This window comes from Drosophila ficusphila, unplaced genomic scaffold (assembly GCF_018152265.1).
Source record: "Drosophila ficusphila isolate 14025-0441.05 unplaced genomic scaffold, ASM1815226v1 contig_470, whole genome shotgun sequence".
NCBI lineage: Eukaryota > Metazoa > Arthropoda > Insecta > Diptera > Drosophilidae > Drosophila > Drosophila ficusphila.
In genome coordinates, this window is record NW_025064389.1 from 3,696,621 (window position 1) to 3,714,458 (window position 17,838).

General features: G+C 52.6%; 1 protein-coding gene across 1 annotated transcript; it reads right to left on the reverse strand.

Annotated features, from left to right (window-relative positions):
• Positions 1–388: 388 nt before the first annotated feature.
• On the reverse strand, positions 389–1,267 carry LOC122320309 (leucine-rich repeat extensin-like protein 5). Its single transcript, XM_043208488.1, has one exon. The coding sequence runs from the start codon at positions 1,265–1,267 to the stop codon at positions 389–391; it is 879 nt and encodes a 292-aa protein (XP_043064423.1).
• Positions 1,268–17,838: the final 16,571 nt, after the last annotated feature.

The window sequence follows — 17,838 nt, forward strand, 5'->3', positions numbered from 1 at the left end:
TCGAGCAGTGGCGGCCGGCGGGATGCCGGCGGCTGCGTTGGATTGGGCGGTGGCGGCCGGCGGGATGCCGGCGGCCGATCCGGTGGCTGCGTCGGATTGGGCGGTGGCGGCCGGCGGGATGCCGGCGGCCGGTCCGGTGGCGGCGTTGAATCGAGCAGTGGCGGCCGGCGGGATGCCGGCGGCTGCGTTGGATTGGGCGGTGGCGGCCGGCGGGATGCCGGCGGCCGGTCCGGTGGCGGCGTCGGATTGTGCAGCAGCTTTCGCCGTGGGGATCGTGGCCATGATCGTTCGGACCGCGGCCCGGACTGCCTCCCGCTGCTGGGATGCGGCGGACGTGGTGGGTCCGTTTGGGGACGCAGCCAGCTTCCCCAGCAGGAGCGCAAGTAAGTCATCCCCCGTGGGGGGTGCTGGCACCTGCCCGGACGGTTTCCGCGCCGGCGGTGTCGTCGGCGGCGATGAACGTGGGCGTGGCCTGCTCCTTGGCGACTGCGTCGGTGGCACTGGGTGCGGGCCTGGGTGTGCCTGTGGCAGCGGCGCCGGTGGCCCGCACCGCCATGGTGGCAGCGGTGCTCACCCCGGCTGATGCTGGAGGATCGGGCTCCGGGTACGGGCCCGGCCCGAAAAGCTCCTCGTATGAGGGTGGCGGCGTTTCTTGATGGGGCGGTACCCACGGCACGGTCTCCTCCTCGTCGAGAAGGACGACTGTGTCCATTGCCGCGCCCCGTGGCTCGTCGTCGTCCGAGCTGAGAGTCACCACCTCAGCATCGGAGACCTCCTCATAAATTGCGCCCAGCGGGCCCACGGGGGTCGGCGAGACGGGGACCGAGGGGATGGCTGGGTCCGGCTCCTCTTCTGCCTCAAAAATAGATGCCACCACGTCCTCGTAGGTTAGCCCTTCACACCAGGTGGGGCTGATCGCGGGCGACGGTGGGGCGTCGCTGTCGGCGGTGGTCGCTGGTGCGGTGGGTCCGGTGGCAGCGGGCGCGGCTGATGGCGGACGCGGTGTGCGCCCCGTGTCGGCGGCGACCGTGCCTGTCGGCGTCGGTGGCCGCGAGTTGTGCCTAGGACTGGTGGCGTTGCCTGCCAGGTGCAGCTCCTCTATTGCGGGCATCGTCGTGGCGGGAGCCGCGGTGTTTGGGTGCTCACCTGGGTCCGGATTAGCCGGGCGATCGTGGCGGTGGTGATGGTGGCGATGGCGGCGACGTTGTTCGTCCTCCGGATGGCGCGAATGGCGGCGCCGCGAATTTGTGTTCCTCTCTCTCGGCATTTTTTAGCTTTTGCGTCTCACAATTTGAACGCGTGGATCTGCAGGGCGAAGATCGCGCTATTTTTATCGATATCCGATAGCGCGATGCCCGTACGTATCGAAGTGGTTTTTCGGTCGATCTGGCAATTCCAATAACGAATATTTGGGATCTATGAAAATAAACAAACGTATTAGTAGAGTCCACCCCCCTTTTGGCCTGCTTGAGGGTGGCGCCTATCCTAAGCTCCTGCGCTCCTATAGCTCCTTAGGATCAGAGCCGATGCCAGAGTGGAGGCTTCCGGACTGATCACGTGCGTCGTGGTCGTCGTGGTCGTCATGGGCTGCAGTGATGCTGAGGCTATCCTCGTTCTGATGTTCGTCGTCGTCCGCGCTGCTTTGGTGATATGCTTTTAGGTTGTTTATGCTGGCCGTGCGGCGACGGCGGCTCCCGATATCCTGCAGCCGGACGATGTTCGGCGAGAGGAACTTGATCACTCGGAACGGGCCTTCATATTTCGCAGCCAGTTTGGCTGCGAAGCCCTCGGCGGCGTTTGATAGCACATGATGGCGGGCGAGAACGAGGGAGCCCAATGGTGGCTTCCACTCTTGTCGTCGTAAATTATAGTGCCGGCCTTGCTCAGCCGTGGCACGCTCGGCGTTGTCGCGGGCCACTTTAAATATGTTGTGCAGCTGCTCGCTCCTCTCCGCTGGGGGAATCAGGGCGGTTCCTCGTCCCGGGGTGACTTCGTCGTAAAGTGCGTTGGGTAGGCGTGGTTCCCGGCCTTGTGCCAGAAAGGCGGGGCTGAATCCCGTTGTGTCCGACACGCTGCTGTTGACGGCCAGCGAGATTTCTGGCAGGAGTTGATCCCAGGTGTTCTGCGGCGCGTCGCCCAGGTATTGTGCGATCATGGTTTTCACGGTCCTGTTGGCCCTCTCCGTAGGATTTTGACGGGGCGTGTAGGGCGCAGTATACTGCAGTTCCATTCCTAGTGATTTGCAAAATGTCCGGAAATCCCGGCTGGTGAACTGGGTTCCGTTGTCGCAGACCAGAGTCTTCGGGACTCCGAACCGACTCAGGATCCGCTCTCTAAACGCTCGTTCGAGATATGGTACCGTGGCCCGTCGCAGTGGGACGAGTTCCACCCACTTGCTGAATGAGTCGAGGAACACCAATAGGACTGTGTTCCCTAGCTTGGAACGTGGGAGGGGTCCAACGAAGTCCGCACATAGTATGTGGAAAGGTTCGTCGACCTGGCGGGTGAACATTTTCCCGGCCGGTTTTTCTTGGCTTACCTTAAACTTCTGACAGCTTGTGCATCGTCGTACGTATTTGGCCACTTCTCGAAATAATCCAGGCCAGTAGTACTTCTGGGCGACTCGTGTGCTTGTCTTCCGCACGCCCAGGTGGCCTGCGGTGGGGTGGTCGTGGCATTCAGTCAGCACTCTTGCGCGGTCGTTAGTGCCCACGCATAGTTTCCAGGGGGTGTATTCCTCATCCTCCGGACGCAGCCCGATGCGTCTGTAAAGTTGCCCGTTCTCCTCTCGAAAGTCTGGATACTTGGCCGGCTCCTGTCGGATCCTGTGTAGCATTGTCGTGATCCACTTACAGTTGATGTCCTGAACTTGTGCCTGCTGCATGGTGGCCAGTGGCTGGCGCGATAGTGCGTCCGCGACCAGGTTCTGGGTTCCGCGTCGGTATGTCACGTCATACTGGAACTGCTGCAACTCCAATGCCCACCGAGCGATCCTGCCCGTGGGGTTGTCGATGGAGTTCAACCACTTTAGCGAGTGGTGGTCGGTCAGCACCTCGAAACGGTATCCTTCGAGATAGCAACGCATCTTACGGATGGCCCATACTATAGCGAGGCATTCCTTTTCCGTAACAGAATAGTTGCGCTCGGCGGTGTTTAGCCGGCGGCTAGCGTAGGCGATTACGCGCTCCTGTTGGTCGATAGTCTGGGTGAGTACGGCTCCCACGCCGTATTCGCTTGCGTCGGTTTGGAGTACAAATTTCTCCTCGAAATCTGGGCACGCCAGAATTGGTGCCTCTGTGAGCAGGTCCTTCAACTTCTGGAACGCCTGTTCCTGCTTCTCGGTCCATCTCCAGCTTTGATCCTTCTTGAGTAGCGAGGTCATTGGCTCGACCACGTCCGCGAAGTTTGGCACAAAGCGTCTGTACCAAGACGCTATGCCGAGGCATCGGCGAAGCTCCTTCAGGTTCGTGGGTGGGGTCAGTTCCCGGATGGCAGCGACCTTGTCGGGGTCGGTCTGTATCCCGGCCTCGCTGATTACATGGCCAAGATATTTTATGCTCCGCTGGAAAAACTGGCACTTGTCTCGGTTGAGACGGAGATTTGCCTCTCGAAGCCGTCGAAATACCTCGCGTAGATTCCGCACGTGCTCGGAGAGAGTGGCGCCGACGACGATGATGTCGTCCAAGTAGGCGAAAGCGTGTGGTTCCATGTCGGGGCCGATGACGGTGTCCAGCGCCCGTTGAAATGTGGCCGGCGCCGAGTGAAGCCCGAAAGGCATCACCTTCCAGTGAAATAGTCCGCGGCCCGGGACGGTGAATGCGGTGCATTCGCGGCTATCCGGGGCGACGGGGATCTGCCAGTACCCGTTCTTCAGGTCCAACGTCGATATATAGCGGGCGTTTCGCAGCCGCTCCAAGATGTGGTGGATCCGCGGCAGCGGATAAGCGTCGGGGATCGAGTTCTCGTTTAACTGTCTGTAGTCGATGCACATCCTGGCCTCTCCATTCTTCTTTGCCGCGATGACTATCGGCGCACTATGGGGGCTCTTGGAAGGCTCTATGCGTCCATCGCGGATAAGCTCGTCGATCTGTTGGTCGATGACGGCCCTCATCGCGGGATTCCGTGGATGATAGCGTTGCTTGATAGGGCGATCGTGGCGCATCACGATCTTGTGCTCGGCGATGTGGGAGACGTTGGCGATGCTGTTGAAGTGGGACAGTTCTCGTTCGAGAAACTCCCCGATCCAGGGCTCCGGGTAGTTGTCCTCGTGGCCTCTGGCTCTCGGTTCCTCCTCGATGTCGTATTCGGCGTCAGCGATACCGCAGGATGGAGGCGGCGGTTCCAAATCGCTGAAGCGGACCCTCTTGGCCCCTTTGCGAAAGGGGTTTCGCTGAACCGCTACTGGATCAGGCGAAGGTAACGCTCCGGCCCAGCTTGGAACCGTGCGCACGTTGGGGTGCCTGGCGCTGCGTGGCGCGTCAGGGCGTTGCGGTGAGTGCCCCTGGGTGGCTGATGAGCCTGCCCGTGGGTGCGCCTGTGTGGCGGCTTGTGCCGTCGTTCGTGGGGCGGCTTGTGTGTGCGCCTGTGTGCGCGCCTGTGGGTGCGCCTGTGTGTGCGCCGGGGTGTGTGCCTGTGCGGCAGCCGATGAGTGCGCCCGTGGGGCGGCTTGTGTTTGCACCTTGGTGGCGGCTGAGGGGTGCGCCTGCGTTGCGACGGCTGATGCGTGTGCCCGTGGGGCGGCCTGTGTTTGCGCCGGTGTGGCGGCTGGTGTTTGCGCCTTGGTGGCGGCTTCGGTGTGCGCCCGTGGGGCGGCTTTGGAGTGCGCCCGTGTGGCGGCTTGGGGTTGCGCCCGTGTGGCGGCTTGGGGTTGCGCCCGTGTGGCGGCTTTGATGGGTGCTCGTGGAGCAGCCTCGGTGTGTGCTCGTGGAGCAGCCTGGGTGTGCGCCTGGATGGCGGCTTCGGGGTGCGCCTGTGTGGCGGCTTGTTTTTGCGCTCGTGGAGCGGCTTGAACCTGCGCCTGTGTGGCGGCGTCGGTGTGCGCTCGTGGAGCGGCTTTGGAGTGCGCCTGGGTGGCGGCTTGTTTTTGCGCTCGTGGAGCGGCTTGAGTGTGCGCCTGGGTGGCGGCTTGTCCTTGCGCCCGTGGGGCGGCTTGTCCTTGCGCCCGTGGGGCGGCTTGAGTGTGCGCCTGGGTGGCGGCTTGTCCTTGCGCCCGTGGGGCGGCTTGTCCTTGCGCCCGTGGGGCGGCTTGAGTGTGCGCCTGCGTGGCGGCTTCGATGCGCGCTCGTGGAGCGGCTTTGGAGTGCGCCTGGGTGGCGGCTTGGGGCTGCGCCTGTGTTGCGGCGGCCGGTGAGTGCGCCTGGGTGGCGGCTTCGATGTGCGCTCGTGGAGCGGCTTGTTTGCTCCCGGTTGGTGTCGGCGAGCTGGTCCTCGTGGGTTGGTCAGGAATGGGTGGCTCAAGTTGGAGGGTCAGACCCCCGCACTGTAGTGTGGCTCCTCCGTAACACAGGAAATCCATCCCGAGTAGAAGGTCGTCCAGCACATCCGCCATGATGAGAGCGGAGACGCTGACCCGAGCCCTTCCCAGCTGGATCGTGATTCGCAGGGCCTGTGTGAGCTCCCTGCCGGTTCCGTCTGCTAACTTCACCCGCGTTCGCACGGCACGATGGTTCGTCCCGTCGTGAAGTGCCCTTGCCAGGCGCTCGCTTATAAAGCTATGCGAGGCCCCCGTATCCAAGGTGGCGGTGAGTGGTCGTCCCTCGACCGTGACCTGTGCGCGGATACGGTTCCGATCCTGTTGGATGGCGTTGGTTACTGGGTGTGGGAGTTCGGTGGGTTCCTCGAGTGGCTCCCTGATACTCGAGGCCCTTGCCCGTTTCCCGGCGTCTGATTCCGGCAGCACTCGACAGTGCGTATGCCTTGGCGACCGCAGTCCCAGCAGAACATGGTCCTCTGGTTCCGGCATTCCGTGGCGTAGTGACCAGCCTGGCCGCAGTTTCGGCAGGTGGTGCTGGGGTCGGTTGACCTGGTGGGCGTGGCCCCTTGGTTGGAGTTTCCTCCGTTGCCTCGGCTGGCGGCGTCGTTGGTCGCGTTCCCAGGGCGTGGCACCTGCGGTGTGTGAACAGGGTTCGCCCTAGGTCGTGCGTTCCTGCTCTGGGGTGGATACTCGGCGTCTGCGTTTGCCGACGGGTATCCACGGACGGGTCGGCCTCCGCGGCTGCGGGCGACTTCGTAGTTGACCACCAAATGTGTGAGCTCGGTCAACGTCTTGAAATCCTGGCGGCGGGTAAACATCTGGTACTCGGGCAGCATATTCTCGTAGACTCGTTCTAATTCTTGCTCCGGCGAGAATCCAGCGCGGCGCATCTGGAGGCGAAGATCCACCAGGTACTCCTTGAACGGCTCGTTCACTTTCTGGAAGTGAGTGCGGATTTCGTCGTCGAGGCGTTGGTAGTACCGGGGCGGCAGGAAAAATTCCAAGAATTCCCGGCGGACTTCGGTCCAGGTGCGTCCCTGCAGATCACTGGTTCGGAACCAGCTCTCCGCCCGGCCAGTCAGGAGGACGGTGATAGCGTGCGACAAATACTTCCGGTCGATCCGGTAGGTATCCGCTCGTTCTTCGATATGCTCCACGAAGCTGAGCGGATCGGAAGTGCCGTCGAAGGACAATCCCCATTTGGTCGCCTTGTCGACCACCATCGCGTAGACGCCTGTGTCGGACTGGGATGCACTGGCGCGTGCGGTGCCCTCCGATTTTCCTCGCGTCCCTGGGGACGGGGAAGTGCTGCGTGGTACCGCCAGCGTGTGGTTGCTGCTGGGTACCTTCTCCTGGTAGGGGGTATCGGCGAAGGTGGTTTGATGTCTCCGGAAGGGGTGTACTTGCGTTCCAACTCCCCAAGCCGGATCAGAGTGTCCTCGGAGTGCTCCGGTTGCCTGGCGAACGCGTACAGTCGGGCTCGTTGTTCTTCGACCGTGCCGTTCTGCTCCAGGCCGAGATCGAGAAGAATAGCCTCGAGCTCGTGCTTCTTCCTGTATGAGATCCAAGAAATTCCCATGTTGCTTGATGTGTGTCCTGTGTGTCCTTGTTGTCCTGTGTTTCCTTGATTGTCCTGGCTATGGTGCAGGAGCGGCGATGTCCTTGAGTATCCTTGGTATTCTTGAGAGGATGTGTATCCTTGATGTCCTTGGCGTGGTGTGTATCCTTGTGGTCCTTGAGTGATCCGGCGGATCGATGTGTGCTCGTGGAGTTCTGATGATCGACTGTTGTCGATGTATGTCGGCTGGCGACCTATATGCTTCTCGGCTTTGCCGGCGTCGGGCGTCCCATTTTGTGAAGGGACCAGTCGTGCGCAAGGGAACTAAATTTTCCTAATCGCGTGGTTGCCGGCTGCGGCGTCCACGTGGCCTAAATTTGGCGACTCTCTTTCTCTCCATCTCTCCTTCTCTCTGTTCTCTCCCGTAAGACTGTACTTTCTGTCGCGTGCTGCGACATTTTCCTCTCTCTCGTAATTATTTTTTTCCTATTCCTTTTCTTTTCCGTCCAAAAACGTGTTTTCCCTAACTTTCGTCCCTAACCTCAGATTTTTACCTAATTTCGACCCTATTTTTCTTCTGGTGGGTTTTTATGCCACGAAGGATTAAAATGTCCTTACGATATCCTGTCTAGTCCCTGCTCGGGCGCCATCTGTAAGGATGCTAATCACGGGCCAGGATAAATCCTCAGTCTATCCAGGGTCCCCTACAGAAATAATTTATATTTGCGGAGACAGACAGGACAAGGAGGCGGGTTTTCTAATTGGGCGTGGGTTTGAGGGGGGAAAGTTTGGGTTAGTTTGGGTTGCGTGCCGTGGTTATGCCGTCGCCCGTCACCCGGGCGGCCGGCGGACCTGGGCAGGCCCAGGGCGACCGATCCCGTCACCCGTGGATCGGCTTATCCGGCCCCGTCAACCGGGTGCCGGAGCCCTGTTAGGGGGGCGGAGGATTACGAGCCGTCGATCCCGTCACCCGTGGATCGACTTGCCAGCCCCGTCACCCGGGTGCTGGTGCTCAAGGAAAGGATGTAGTGAGCGACTGATCCCGTCACCCGTGGATCAGCGTGCCGGCCCCGTCACCCGTCGGCCGGTGCTCAGACTACGAAGGAGGGGATGGTGAGCGACCGATCCCGTCATCCGTGGATCGGTGCTCCTAAATACTGGTTATGAGCGACTGCCCCCGTCACCCGGGGGTCAGCGTGCCGGCCCCGTCACCCGTCGGCCGGTGCTCGTAGGTATGGGGGAAAGGGGAAGGAGGACTTGGGAGAGAGAAGACTTTAGTTAAATTGTGGTTTGCTTACAACTTTATTCATAATTTAGTGCCTGGGGGTCCCTAGTTTTCCCTGCGCACGTGCTGGCCACCCCGTAGGGCTGGCCCGCGGCCGGCTCACCCGTCTTACTGGGAGGACTCCATGTCCACGTGTCCTTTATTCCTTGTTGTCATCCGCTCACGTCCGTTCACTTTGATCGTCGAAAACTCACTCCCCGACCGGCGAACAGCGAAGGCTGTTCGAAGCCCTCGCTGCTGCCGTCGACCGCGGCAGAGGCCCTTACGCTGCTTCCGTGCAGACTATAGGCGTCCTCTTTATTCTGCCGCCTCCGCACCCGCGTCTCTTTACGCGATCGTGCGTTCCTCTTCCTTTTCGCGTCTCTCCGGACCCGGCCGTCGGTTCTGCCGAGAGCGCAAGTTTGGAGAGACGGAATGTTGCTGGCGTGTTTGTGGATGTTGCTGATGTGGATGTCGCTGATGTGCATGTTGCTGATGTGCGTGTTGCTGATGTGCGTGTTGCTGAGGTGCGTGTTGCTGATGTGCATGTTGCTGAGGCGTGTGTTGCCGATGTACATGTTGCTGATGTGCGTGTTGCTGAGGTGCGTGTTGCTGATGCGTGTGTTGCTGACGTGGTTTTCGGCGTGGCCGGGGATGTGGCAGGTGTTTGAGGCGTACCACACCCCAACTCAAAAGTGATTGTCCCCTGGGGGGGGGATGCCCTTCATGGGCCTTAATATAAAAGGGGTGCCCTCCATGGGTCTTTGGTCGTCCTTACCCTAAACCTTATGATTCTACCTTATACCATACCTTATAAACTACGCCTAACTATTATATACATGAGGGGGAGGGGGGGGCCCTTGTGAGGGTTACCTCACAAAATTCAATTGGAGAATTTTCATTTCCCCTTTGCTTTGAGAGCCTGCTGGTAAGCTGGGCAGCTTCTGCTAAGCGTGTGGTGCTTGCAGTTTGCGCCATGGGTTTTTGCGCATAGTAGGCAGCGTGCCTCTTTGCTGCAGCTTTTGGACTCGTGATCGAGCCCACCGCAGTTAAAACACGCTTTGGACAAATCGACCTTGCTACGGCAGTACAAGGCCATGTGACCAAATGCGAGGCATTTTTAGCATCGCTTTGGCTCTACGGTTTTACGGACCCTACAGTGCGCCCAGTCGATGCGGAATTTTCCTTCTGCTAGGATCTTCTCCGCAAGAACGGGCGGGATGCTCATCCTGGCTATTAGTGTGCCCCCGTATGCCTTCCTTAGGGAGGGAATGGCCGCTGGTGGAATATCGCCTTCGTAATTGGTGAAAACTGCCAGAATTATGTCATCCTTTGACGAAAATTCCGCAATGTCCCTAATCTCGACTTGAACTAGCTCCTTCAATTCTTTAACCTCTGCCTTATCAGACAGAGTCTCCTGCATTGCCTACTGTAATTTGGATGTGGCTTGGTCGGCGGTTTTCATCATTTTGATGAGAAGCTCGCCCCTACCAGTCATCCAAATGCCTTTAACGCAATCTTTGTGTTGCTGTAAAGTTGGGTTATTTTTCACCAACTTTAACACTTCGGCATACTGCATGCACTCGCCACACCTGATGACTAGAGCGTCTGTGCGTGGAGGGAGTTTTCTCTGCTGCTGCTGCTTTTTTGGCTGCTGCTTTTCGGTTTTTTGGTAACCGTCGACCATTTTTCCGCAGCCTGCTTCGTGCCTTTGGCCGCATAGCTCGGCGGAAGAGGGCCGGAAATTTCCTTCGCTGCACTAGCGTAGGTGATGGATTTCACCACCTTATTACTTTTGCTGCAAGGCTGCGGCACCTTCTGCCTTTTGCGCTGAGAGCTTACCGGCTCTAGGGCTCTAACGTTACCTCTTGGGAGTGGGCTTTTGCTCACTGGGATTCTTTGGAGCCGTCTCCTGCTGACTTTTGGAGGGCGATGACCTGCTGCATGAATTCCTTCATAGGAATCGTCACCATCATCCTCGTCTTGCCTAACATCATACTGTTTATGTCGCCATTGGCGATAAGCGGAGCCAGTCCCTGCTCGGAAATAGCGCTGAAGTGGAAGACCCCCGCTTCTGTGGGACCTCCAGCATGCGCCGTATCCGCCTGTTCCTGCTCTACTGCAGGCGAGAAAATGGGTGGAGATTTTGGCACCCTTGTCGGCGATCTCCCCATCTTGCTGCTCTTCCTAAATGCGTCAGCTTCCGGCGCAGCAGAGTTTTTAGCTGCTGCGCTTTCGGCCTTGCCCTGAGGCGCCTCCATAATTATGCTAACCGGGCCAGAGCCACGGATCGCCATTCTTAATAATTCCTTTCTTGTTGCTACCTAACGCCTTTTAGGTCGGAGGAGTGCTTTCTTTAGAGCTTTCCTCGCGGGCTTACGCTCGCTAAGAGTTGGCAACTGAAGAGCCGATGTCTGGGTCTTTCACCCAGTAAAACCCTGAACCTACTCTCCGTTTCCCTCTCACGGTACAACCGCAGGGGTTAACCTTAGGTATTACTTCGCGAGGGGGGAGATGGCCTGAAAAACCGCAACTAGTAATTAAACTAGGTTAGAAGACGGTTACGCTGACGTTCAGCGCCACGCATGGATTTCATGACAAAGACTGTAATTTTGCTTACGGCATCCCAATTGTTTTGTGAGCCCAGTAGCATATCCATCAGGTCAGAGACCGTGAACGGCTTCCCAATTGCTAAGCTGAGCTTATGCCTTATAGCTTCAAATCTCGGACATACAAAAAAAACATGTTCTGCGTCTTCGATTGCAGAACGGGTCCGTCTCGTGCCCAAACCTATGAAGATAGGCTTTGAAGCACCCATGTCCTGTCATGTGTAGGGTATGTATGTATTTATTTGTATGGAGAAAGCCGGGTTATTGTATGTTTTGTTTTATGAACTATTGCTGGTGCGTAGTAATTATCTTGTGTATTCATCGTCGCTGCCGTGGTTGTTGTTGTTGCTCTTCGTTGATTTTTTTGGTCACTGGAAATTTTCCACTGGTTCTTAGATTCACTCGCGCTACTGGTTGTGCTTTTGTTCGCGACCTGATCGCCTCGGAAGTTCTAAGTTAACTCCCCGATTGGTTTTTGCTGCCCTTTCGCCGGAGCCTCGCGCTGCAGGCTGCGCTGCCGACTTTAGCTTGCACAGGCCCTTCGGCTGGCGTCGCATCCCGATCGTTGTTTTTGGTGTCGCCAGATCGTAACGAGCGGGAGGGTGGTCGTTTGCAATGTTTCGGGTGGTCTTTATCTTCTCGGTGGGCTATTGATATTTTGCAATTGGGTCATATTTCCGTCAGGGTGGCAGGGCTATTGTTATTTCTGGGCTATGGGTGTTGAAGGTGGCAACCTGTTTTACTGTGGGGTAGGTCGCGATTTTGTGACTTCGTCACACCATATTAGCACCACTTTCGTGGACAAGAAAATGGACCTTGCTTTTAGGAATATTCCATCTTTCTGCAATAGCATTGAGTTCCTTTGCAATATTGTTACCGGAATGTGAGCTGGGAAACGGTTTCTAGCTAAGACGCCATGTTCCATATTGAAATCTGGAGATATCCAGAGCGCAGTGAAGCTCAACAAGCTATCGTTATTATGCTGACATGTCCATATATCGGTTGTCACCGATACTGCTGTTGCCTGCGAAATACTGGCTTCTATTTAAGACCAAATTCTGTTGTATATATATGTAATAACTTTTTCGGTTATGTAAGTTCGACCAGGTACTTTATATTGGGGCACAGCGATTGCCATAAGCCTCTGAAATCCAACCCGTTCAACAAGTGAAAATGGTTCGTTGTCTAAAGCAATCATTTCACCTATCAAGTAGCGATTTTGGATCATTAATGTCCAATAGCAATTTCCTTTAGGGTTAGCTGTCGACTTATTGATCTGGGCGTTCCAGGTACTGCAGGCATCTTGGAATCAGTGGAAGTAGAAGTGCCGCCCTTATTGCTGCCACTTGTCGAGGAAACATCAGGTAAAGTAGCGTACTGTTCAGCATGTTTGGATTTCAGCTGGTTATTTAAAGAAGTTGTTGCTGAAAATAAAAAATTATTGTTATTATTTATTCACTTATAACGATTTACCTTACCGTCTTTCAACTGTTTCATAGACCGATGAAATTTTTACGTATTGTTCTATTTTTTAAAGCGGTAATGCTATTTAAAGTTTTTAAACGCACGTGTTAATACAATAACAAATCGTGAATCGTGAAATCGTGAATCGTGAAATCGACAAAAAGGTAACACTTTGACAAATCGTGAAACATAAAGATTCCGTAGGTACATATTGTGTGAACGAGTTGTTAAATTAATTCAAGTTTTTACTTACTTGCTTTCTTTCCTTCTACAACTCTTGAAATCTTGTTACTACACAACAAACAATTGGCCAGTTTATTATTTTCACTACAAATCTCATAATATTGTCATATGGGCTTTTTTATTAATTGGTGGCATTTTGTGATAAAAAAAAAAAAATAGATAAAGAACTTTTCTACAAAATCGTTTTGTTTTGTTATTTATATTAATCTGACAATGCGTGCCGTAGCGTGGTTTGCTTGCAATTGAAACAGTCAATGGCCTCAGACCGCCAGCGCACGTTCAACGTCGCGGACGATTCGTAACATGTCTATTTCTTACGCGCCCGACTAGCATGTCAGTGTTGCAGTGATATTCGGCTTACAGCATTGCCGAACATTCGGTATTCGGTATTCGGCAAGATCACTATTCGTGGCAACTCTAGTTACTAGTATTCTGAAGATTTGGAAGAGACTTTCGCGAATGAATGTATTCATTCGGATTGTCAACTCAACGATACTCTAATAAACCCAAAAGATATTCGTTCCGCGCAAGGAATATACAATTCATTGCATTCTCAAAACCTTAATTTTTTTGAGTATTCCGGCTACGAACTGTTCAGGAGAAAGATCTTTTTCCACCTTGGAAAGAGCCAAAACTTATTTACGCGCAAGTATGTATGGACCAAGAGAGACTCAATGCTTTATCACTACTGTCAATTGAAGCCCAACTAGTTCAAGAAATTGATTAGCACGGTATAATTGATGATTTTGCCCAGACGAAAGCCAAAAAGAAGATTTTAAGAAGTTAAATTATACATTATAGTTTAAGAAAACTGACTGTTATTTATGTTGTTGATATTTATTTGTATTGTTTAACAATTATAGTTTTATGAAATAAATGTGATATCTAAATAATATGAACGGATTCAAAGAAGTAAAATGTTTTCTTTAAAAAGGGCGGCTAATCAGACAGGGCCTAGGGCGGCAAAATACTTACTCCGCCACTGACAATTGTTGAACATGATCAAAATGTGATATGTTTTCAAACTTAGGTTTGATTTTATCCCATGTTTCGTAAAGCAGCAAAGCTGTGCATAACTCTATTCTTGGGAGAAAGATAGTCTGAAGAGGTGCAACCTTTGATTTTGCGATAACTGCGATTCTGCGAACCCTTGTATATCGCACTCCATATTACGAGAAGAATTAACAGATCTTGAAACTTTAATTTGGTTCAACATGAGTAAATCGGGCTCAATTCGCCGCCAGTTTTCTTGTAGCGTAGCAGGCAGTGGGTCATCTCACTCAACACTTTGTCTCCAACGTACTTGTACAAAATTTTTGTGTCTTATAATGATTGGACCTAGAAATCCAAGGAGGTCCTACAAACTTGCCATAGTGAAAGTGATTCGCCTCTTTGTGGAAACAAAAGCGAAATATATACATTTGCGGCTTCCATGACATTCCTAAAGCCTTTGTCACTTCATTGCCTTCCATCTAAAATTGGTATTCTCCTAGACACTTACCCTCGCTGCTGAAATTCCACTTGGTCAGCTTTAAACCTGCTCGTACGATAATCTCTTTGGTCTAAAGCATCTGTAAGTCCTGCAAACACCTGGGTTGTCGAACTGGGAACTGAAAGTCCTCTTGCTCTTCACCTTTCTTAATCTTGGGCTATCTTGGGCTCCGTTGGGTAAAGATGAATGATGTAAGCCGTGGCATGTCCTACAACGAAATTTCGAAGGACAAGCTTCGGCAATATGTCCTTTATGTAAACAATTTAAACATAAAATCGCCTGCCTTGTCCAGCTATTTCGCCCTTCGAATAAGGATCCCAGAATTCGTTGCATTAGCCTGGACTGGTAATGGAAAAATTTTTTTTTTTTTTTTTTTTTTTAATACTTTGCTTTGTTTATTAATTCTTCTCCTTACGAGACTAAAAATAACTGTATCAAATCTTATACTATAACATAATCATCATTCATATAGACTGGAACAGTAAAAATAGCCCTGACAAATTATGGCTGGGCTGGAAGGTCGTTATGTTGTGGGCGGGTTCTTCTAGAAATCCGAGTCAGATCCCTTGCGAGAGGATTTGGGTGTGCTGAGAGTTTTTCCTTGTATGACGCTTTATGCTTCTCTATTTCATCTTTTACTGCGAGAATGCCAAGATCCCTGTGGATGTTTTGCTTTCGAATATACCATTGTGTCCCAGTGATAGTTCTCAGGAGCTTTGCTTCAGCGCGCTGTATGATGTCTATGTTGGTTTGGCTTGCGTTCCCCCAGAGCTGGGAGCCATATGTCCAGATTGGCTTAAGAGTGGAATTGAAGAGTAGTACCTTGTAGTCCAGACACATGGGCGATCGGGCGTTTATAATCCAGTGGGGGCTGCTTTTAGTTTAAGGTGTAGTTTCTTGCATTCGATATGTCTACGCCATGTTAGACATCTGTCGAGGTGGACGCCGAGATACGTTACTTCGTTGAATTGGGGGATCTGTGTGCTATTCAAGTAAAGCGGAGGGCATGTTTGTCTGTTAAGAGTAAACGTTATGTGTTTACACTTCTGTTCGTTTACTTTGATACGACAGTCGGATAGCTATTTCTCTACTACCGTGAGGTGGTTGCCTAATTGGGATGTTGCACGGACTGGGTATCTTCGGCGAAGGTGGATGTTATTAGTCGGTCGCTCGTGGGAATATCCGCTGTGTAAAACATGAATAGACTAGGTCCAAGTGCGCTTCCTTGTGGGACTGCAACTCCAATTTTTAGTTGTCGGATGTTGTTGTGTTGCACCTCACTACGACGACTCTGTTTTAGAGATACGACTCAAGTAATTTATGAGTTTACCCGGGAAAGTGTGTTTTGATTTTATGCATAAGACCGTTGAGCCTGACGCGGTCGAATGCTTGAGATATGCCGACGAATATCGCGCTGTTGACTTTCTCAATAGTCTAAAGCCAAATTGATGGGCTGGGATAATGTTATGAGCTCCCATATATGGTATAATGCGTGTTAAAAGGCATTTTTCGAACACTTTGGACAGGCATGAGCAGGAGGAGGACGGAATCGTGTGATCTTTTCCGGGCTTCGGTATCATTATGATTATTGACTTTTTCCATTTATTTGGGAAGCAGCCAAGACTTATGATCCCAGTGAAGAGTTTACAGATGATTTGGAAGACGCCCCTGAGATGTGAGGCAAATGTTTCGGCTCTGTCTGGGTCGCTGCGCGCCCAGCCACCTGATGAATTTCTTATCGGATTCAACCGGAGGGCTTAGGTTTGGGTGAGCCCTCCACAAAGGATGCTTTGCACTAGTTGGAGATAGTTTCTCGATAAATCTTAGTTGTGCGTTTTCGGCATCTTGCTTCAGAGCCCGGTTCAGTTTACGGGTGGCTTCATTTAGACGTTGCTTTGAGCATGGCAATCTGCTAACTTGCCACGCCCGTCGCAGACGCCTCTTTTCAAGAAAGAGCTGTTCAATTTGCAGGTTGCTTTTGAACTTCTTTATTTGCACATCATGTCGTTGTGGTGTTGAGATCCTGGCTGCTGTGACGAGTACCTCTTTCAGGGCGGCGGTAGAACAGTCGATGTCCGCTTCGATATTGAGCTGGGGGGTTAGCTCAATGTGTAAACTTACATACTTCCTGTATTTCATCCAGTCAGTTCTGTGCTACGTCATCCTGTAGGGGTGGTCCGTTATTTCTGGGCTTTGAAGAAGGGTTATCAATAATGGAGAGTGGTCTGATGAGAGATCTGGTAGGGCCTTGGCGCTTGGGTGCTAGGGTGCGTGGGATGTTTTTTGTCACAGCGAAATCGATAAGATCTGGAATCTTTCTGGGATCTGTTGGCTAGTATGTGGGGCTACCAGGAGAAACGTAGTCTAACTTATTTTTTACATTTATAAGTGCATTATAAAGTTGCCTTCCCTTGGGAGTAACGAGGCGCGATCCCCAGTGCGTATGCTTGGCGTTGTAATCTCCAGCAGCTATCTGTGCGAAGAAGGTGAACCAGCAGGTAGAGCGCTGGTCTCCGAACCGGTATGCCCGGGTTCCATTCCCAAGATCTCCGAGAAAAAGAAACGGTCTCTTTTTCCAAATCTCCATCGTTTCTATGCTCTATCACACACCCTCTCGTTCACGTTATTATGGACACAATAATAGAACTTTCATCACTCTTAGATGGCGCCAGTTAGCAACCCCACCGCTCACCAGTTCGATCGAAAACCTAAGATTAATGAATCCTCTACAAAAAAATTGTGGAGGCCCAATGCTCCCGGATTGAGTGAAGAAGGTAATTTTTTTTTTGTGATACAAGAAGCTGTATCACCATATTTTGGTTCTGGACCAGCGTTTGCATGGTCGCTTTTATAAATTACATGAGCTCCATCATACTTTGTTGCATAGTAACCATCAAAGTTTCCAAATTTCTCTGTGGCTGGATTGGGATCTCTTGAACGTTTTCTAAGTGTGGCTAGAGCGGATTTTCTATACCCGTTCGTAGAGCATTAGCGTAGAAGATGCCGTTGATAATTTGGCGGCTTTGGCAGAAATTACGTCTGTCGTAGTTTTTGATTTATAATACACATTTTGTTTATTTTGTTGACGCATAGCTGTCGCTCGTCGCATGCGAATCTTCAGCTCCTTGTAAACCAAACAGCCTCTGTAGTTTGCCGTATGGTTTCCTCAGCCCTTCCCACATTTTTTTTGTATGGGGGTCTTTGATAGCAGGGCAGTGTGCGGAACTGTGAAAGTCTCCGCAGACTACGCAGACTGACCGAAGTGTGCAATACGTCCTGGTGGTCCAAACTTCTGACAATTTGTACATTGCTCTGGGCCGTTCCGTTAGTTTTTTTACTAACATTCTTAGCAGAGAATGCCGTGTCTTTAAGGGCTTCAAGTATCCCAGAGGTGGCGACGTCAGGTTCGAATCCTTTAAGTACTACTTGTAACCCTTTGCTGCTTTTTAGTTGGTAGTTGTAAAAGTTCTTTTGTTGTTTCCTTCAGGTATTTAGACACAGCTCGGAAGTGTTCTACATATTTGGTTTGAACTTTAATTTCGTGAATGTTCCCTTCAATAAGCGGAACAACATGAGCTTTTTTCACTAATATAAATGGGTGGGGGCTTTGGTTCCTTTTGGGTCACTTGCTCCGGCTCAGCTTGGCTCTCATCATCTGCTAAGAGGGAAAGTCTGTTGCTGTGGTTGGCAATCCTGGTTTTTTCTTTGGTTTGGATTGTGCGGTTAATCTTTGGT

What these genes read in the sequence shown, in the direction of transcription:
- LOC122320309 (XM_043208488.1), bottom strand. Translation starts at nt 1,267, where the DNA reads ATGCCGAGAGAGAGGAACACAAATTCGCGGCGCCGCCATTCGCGCCAT.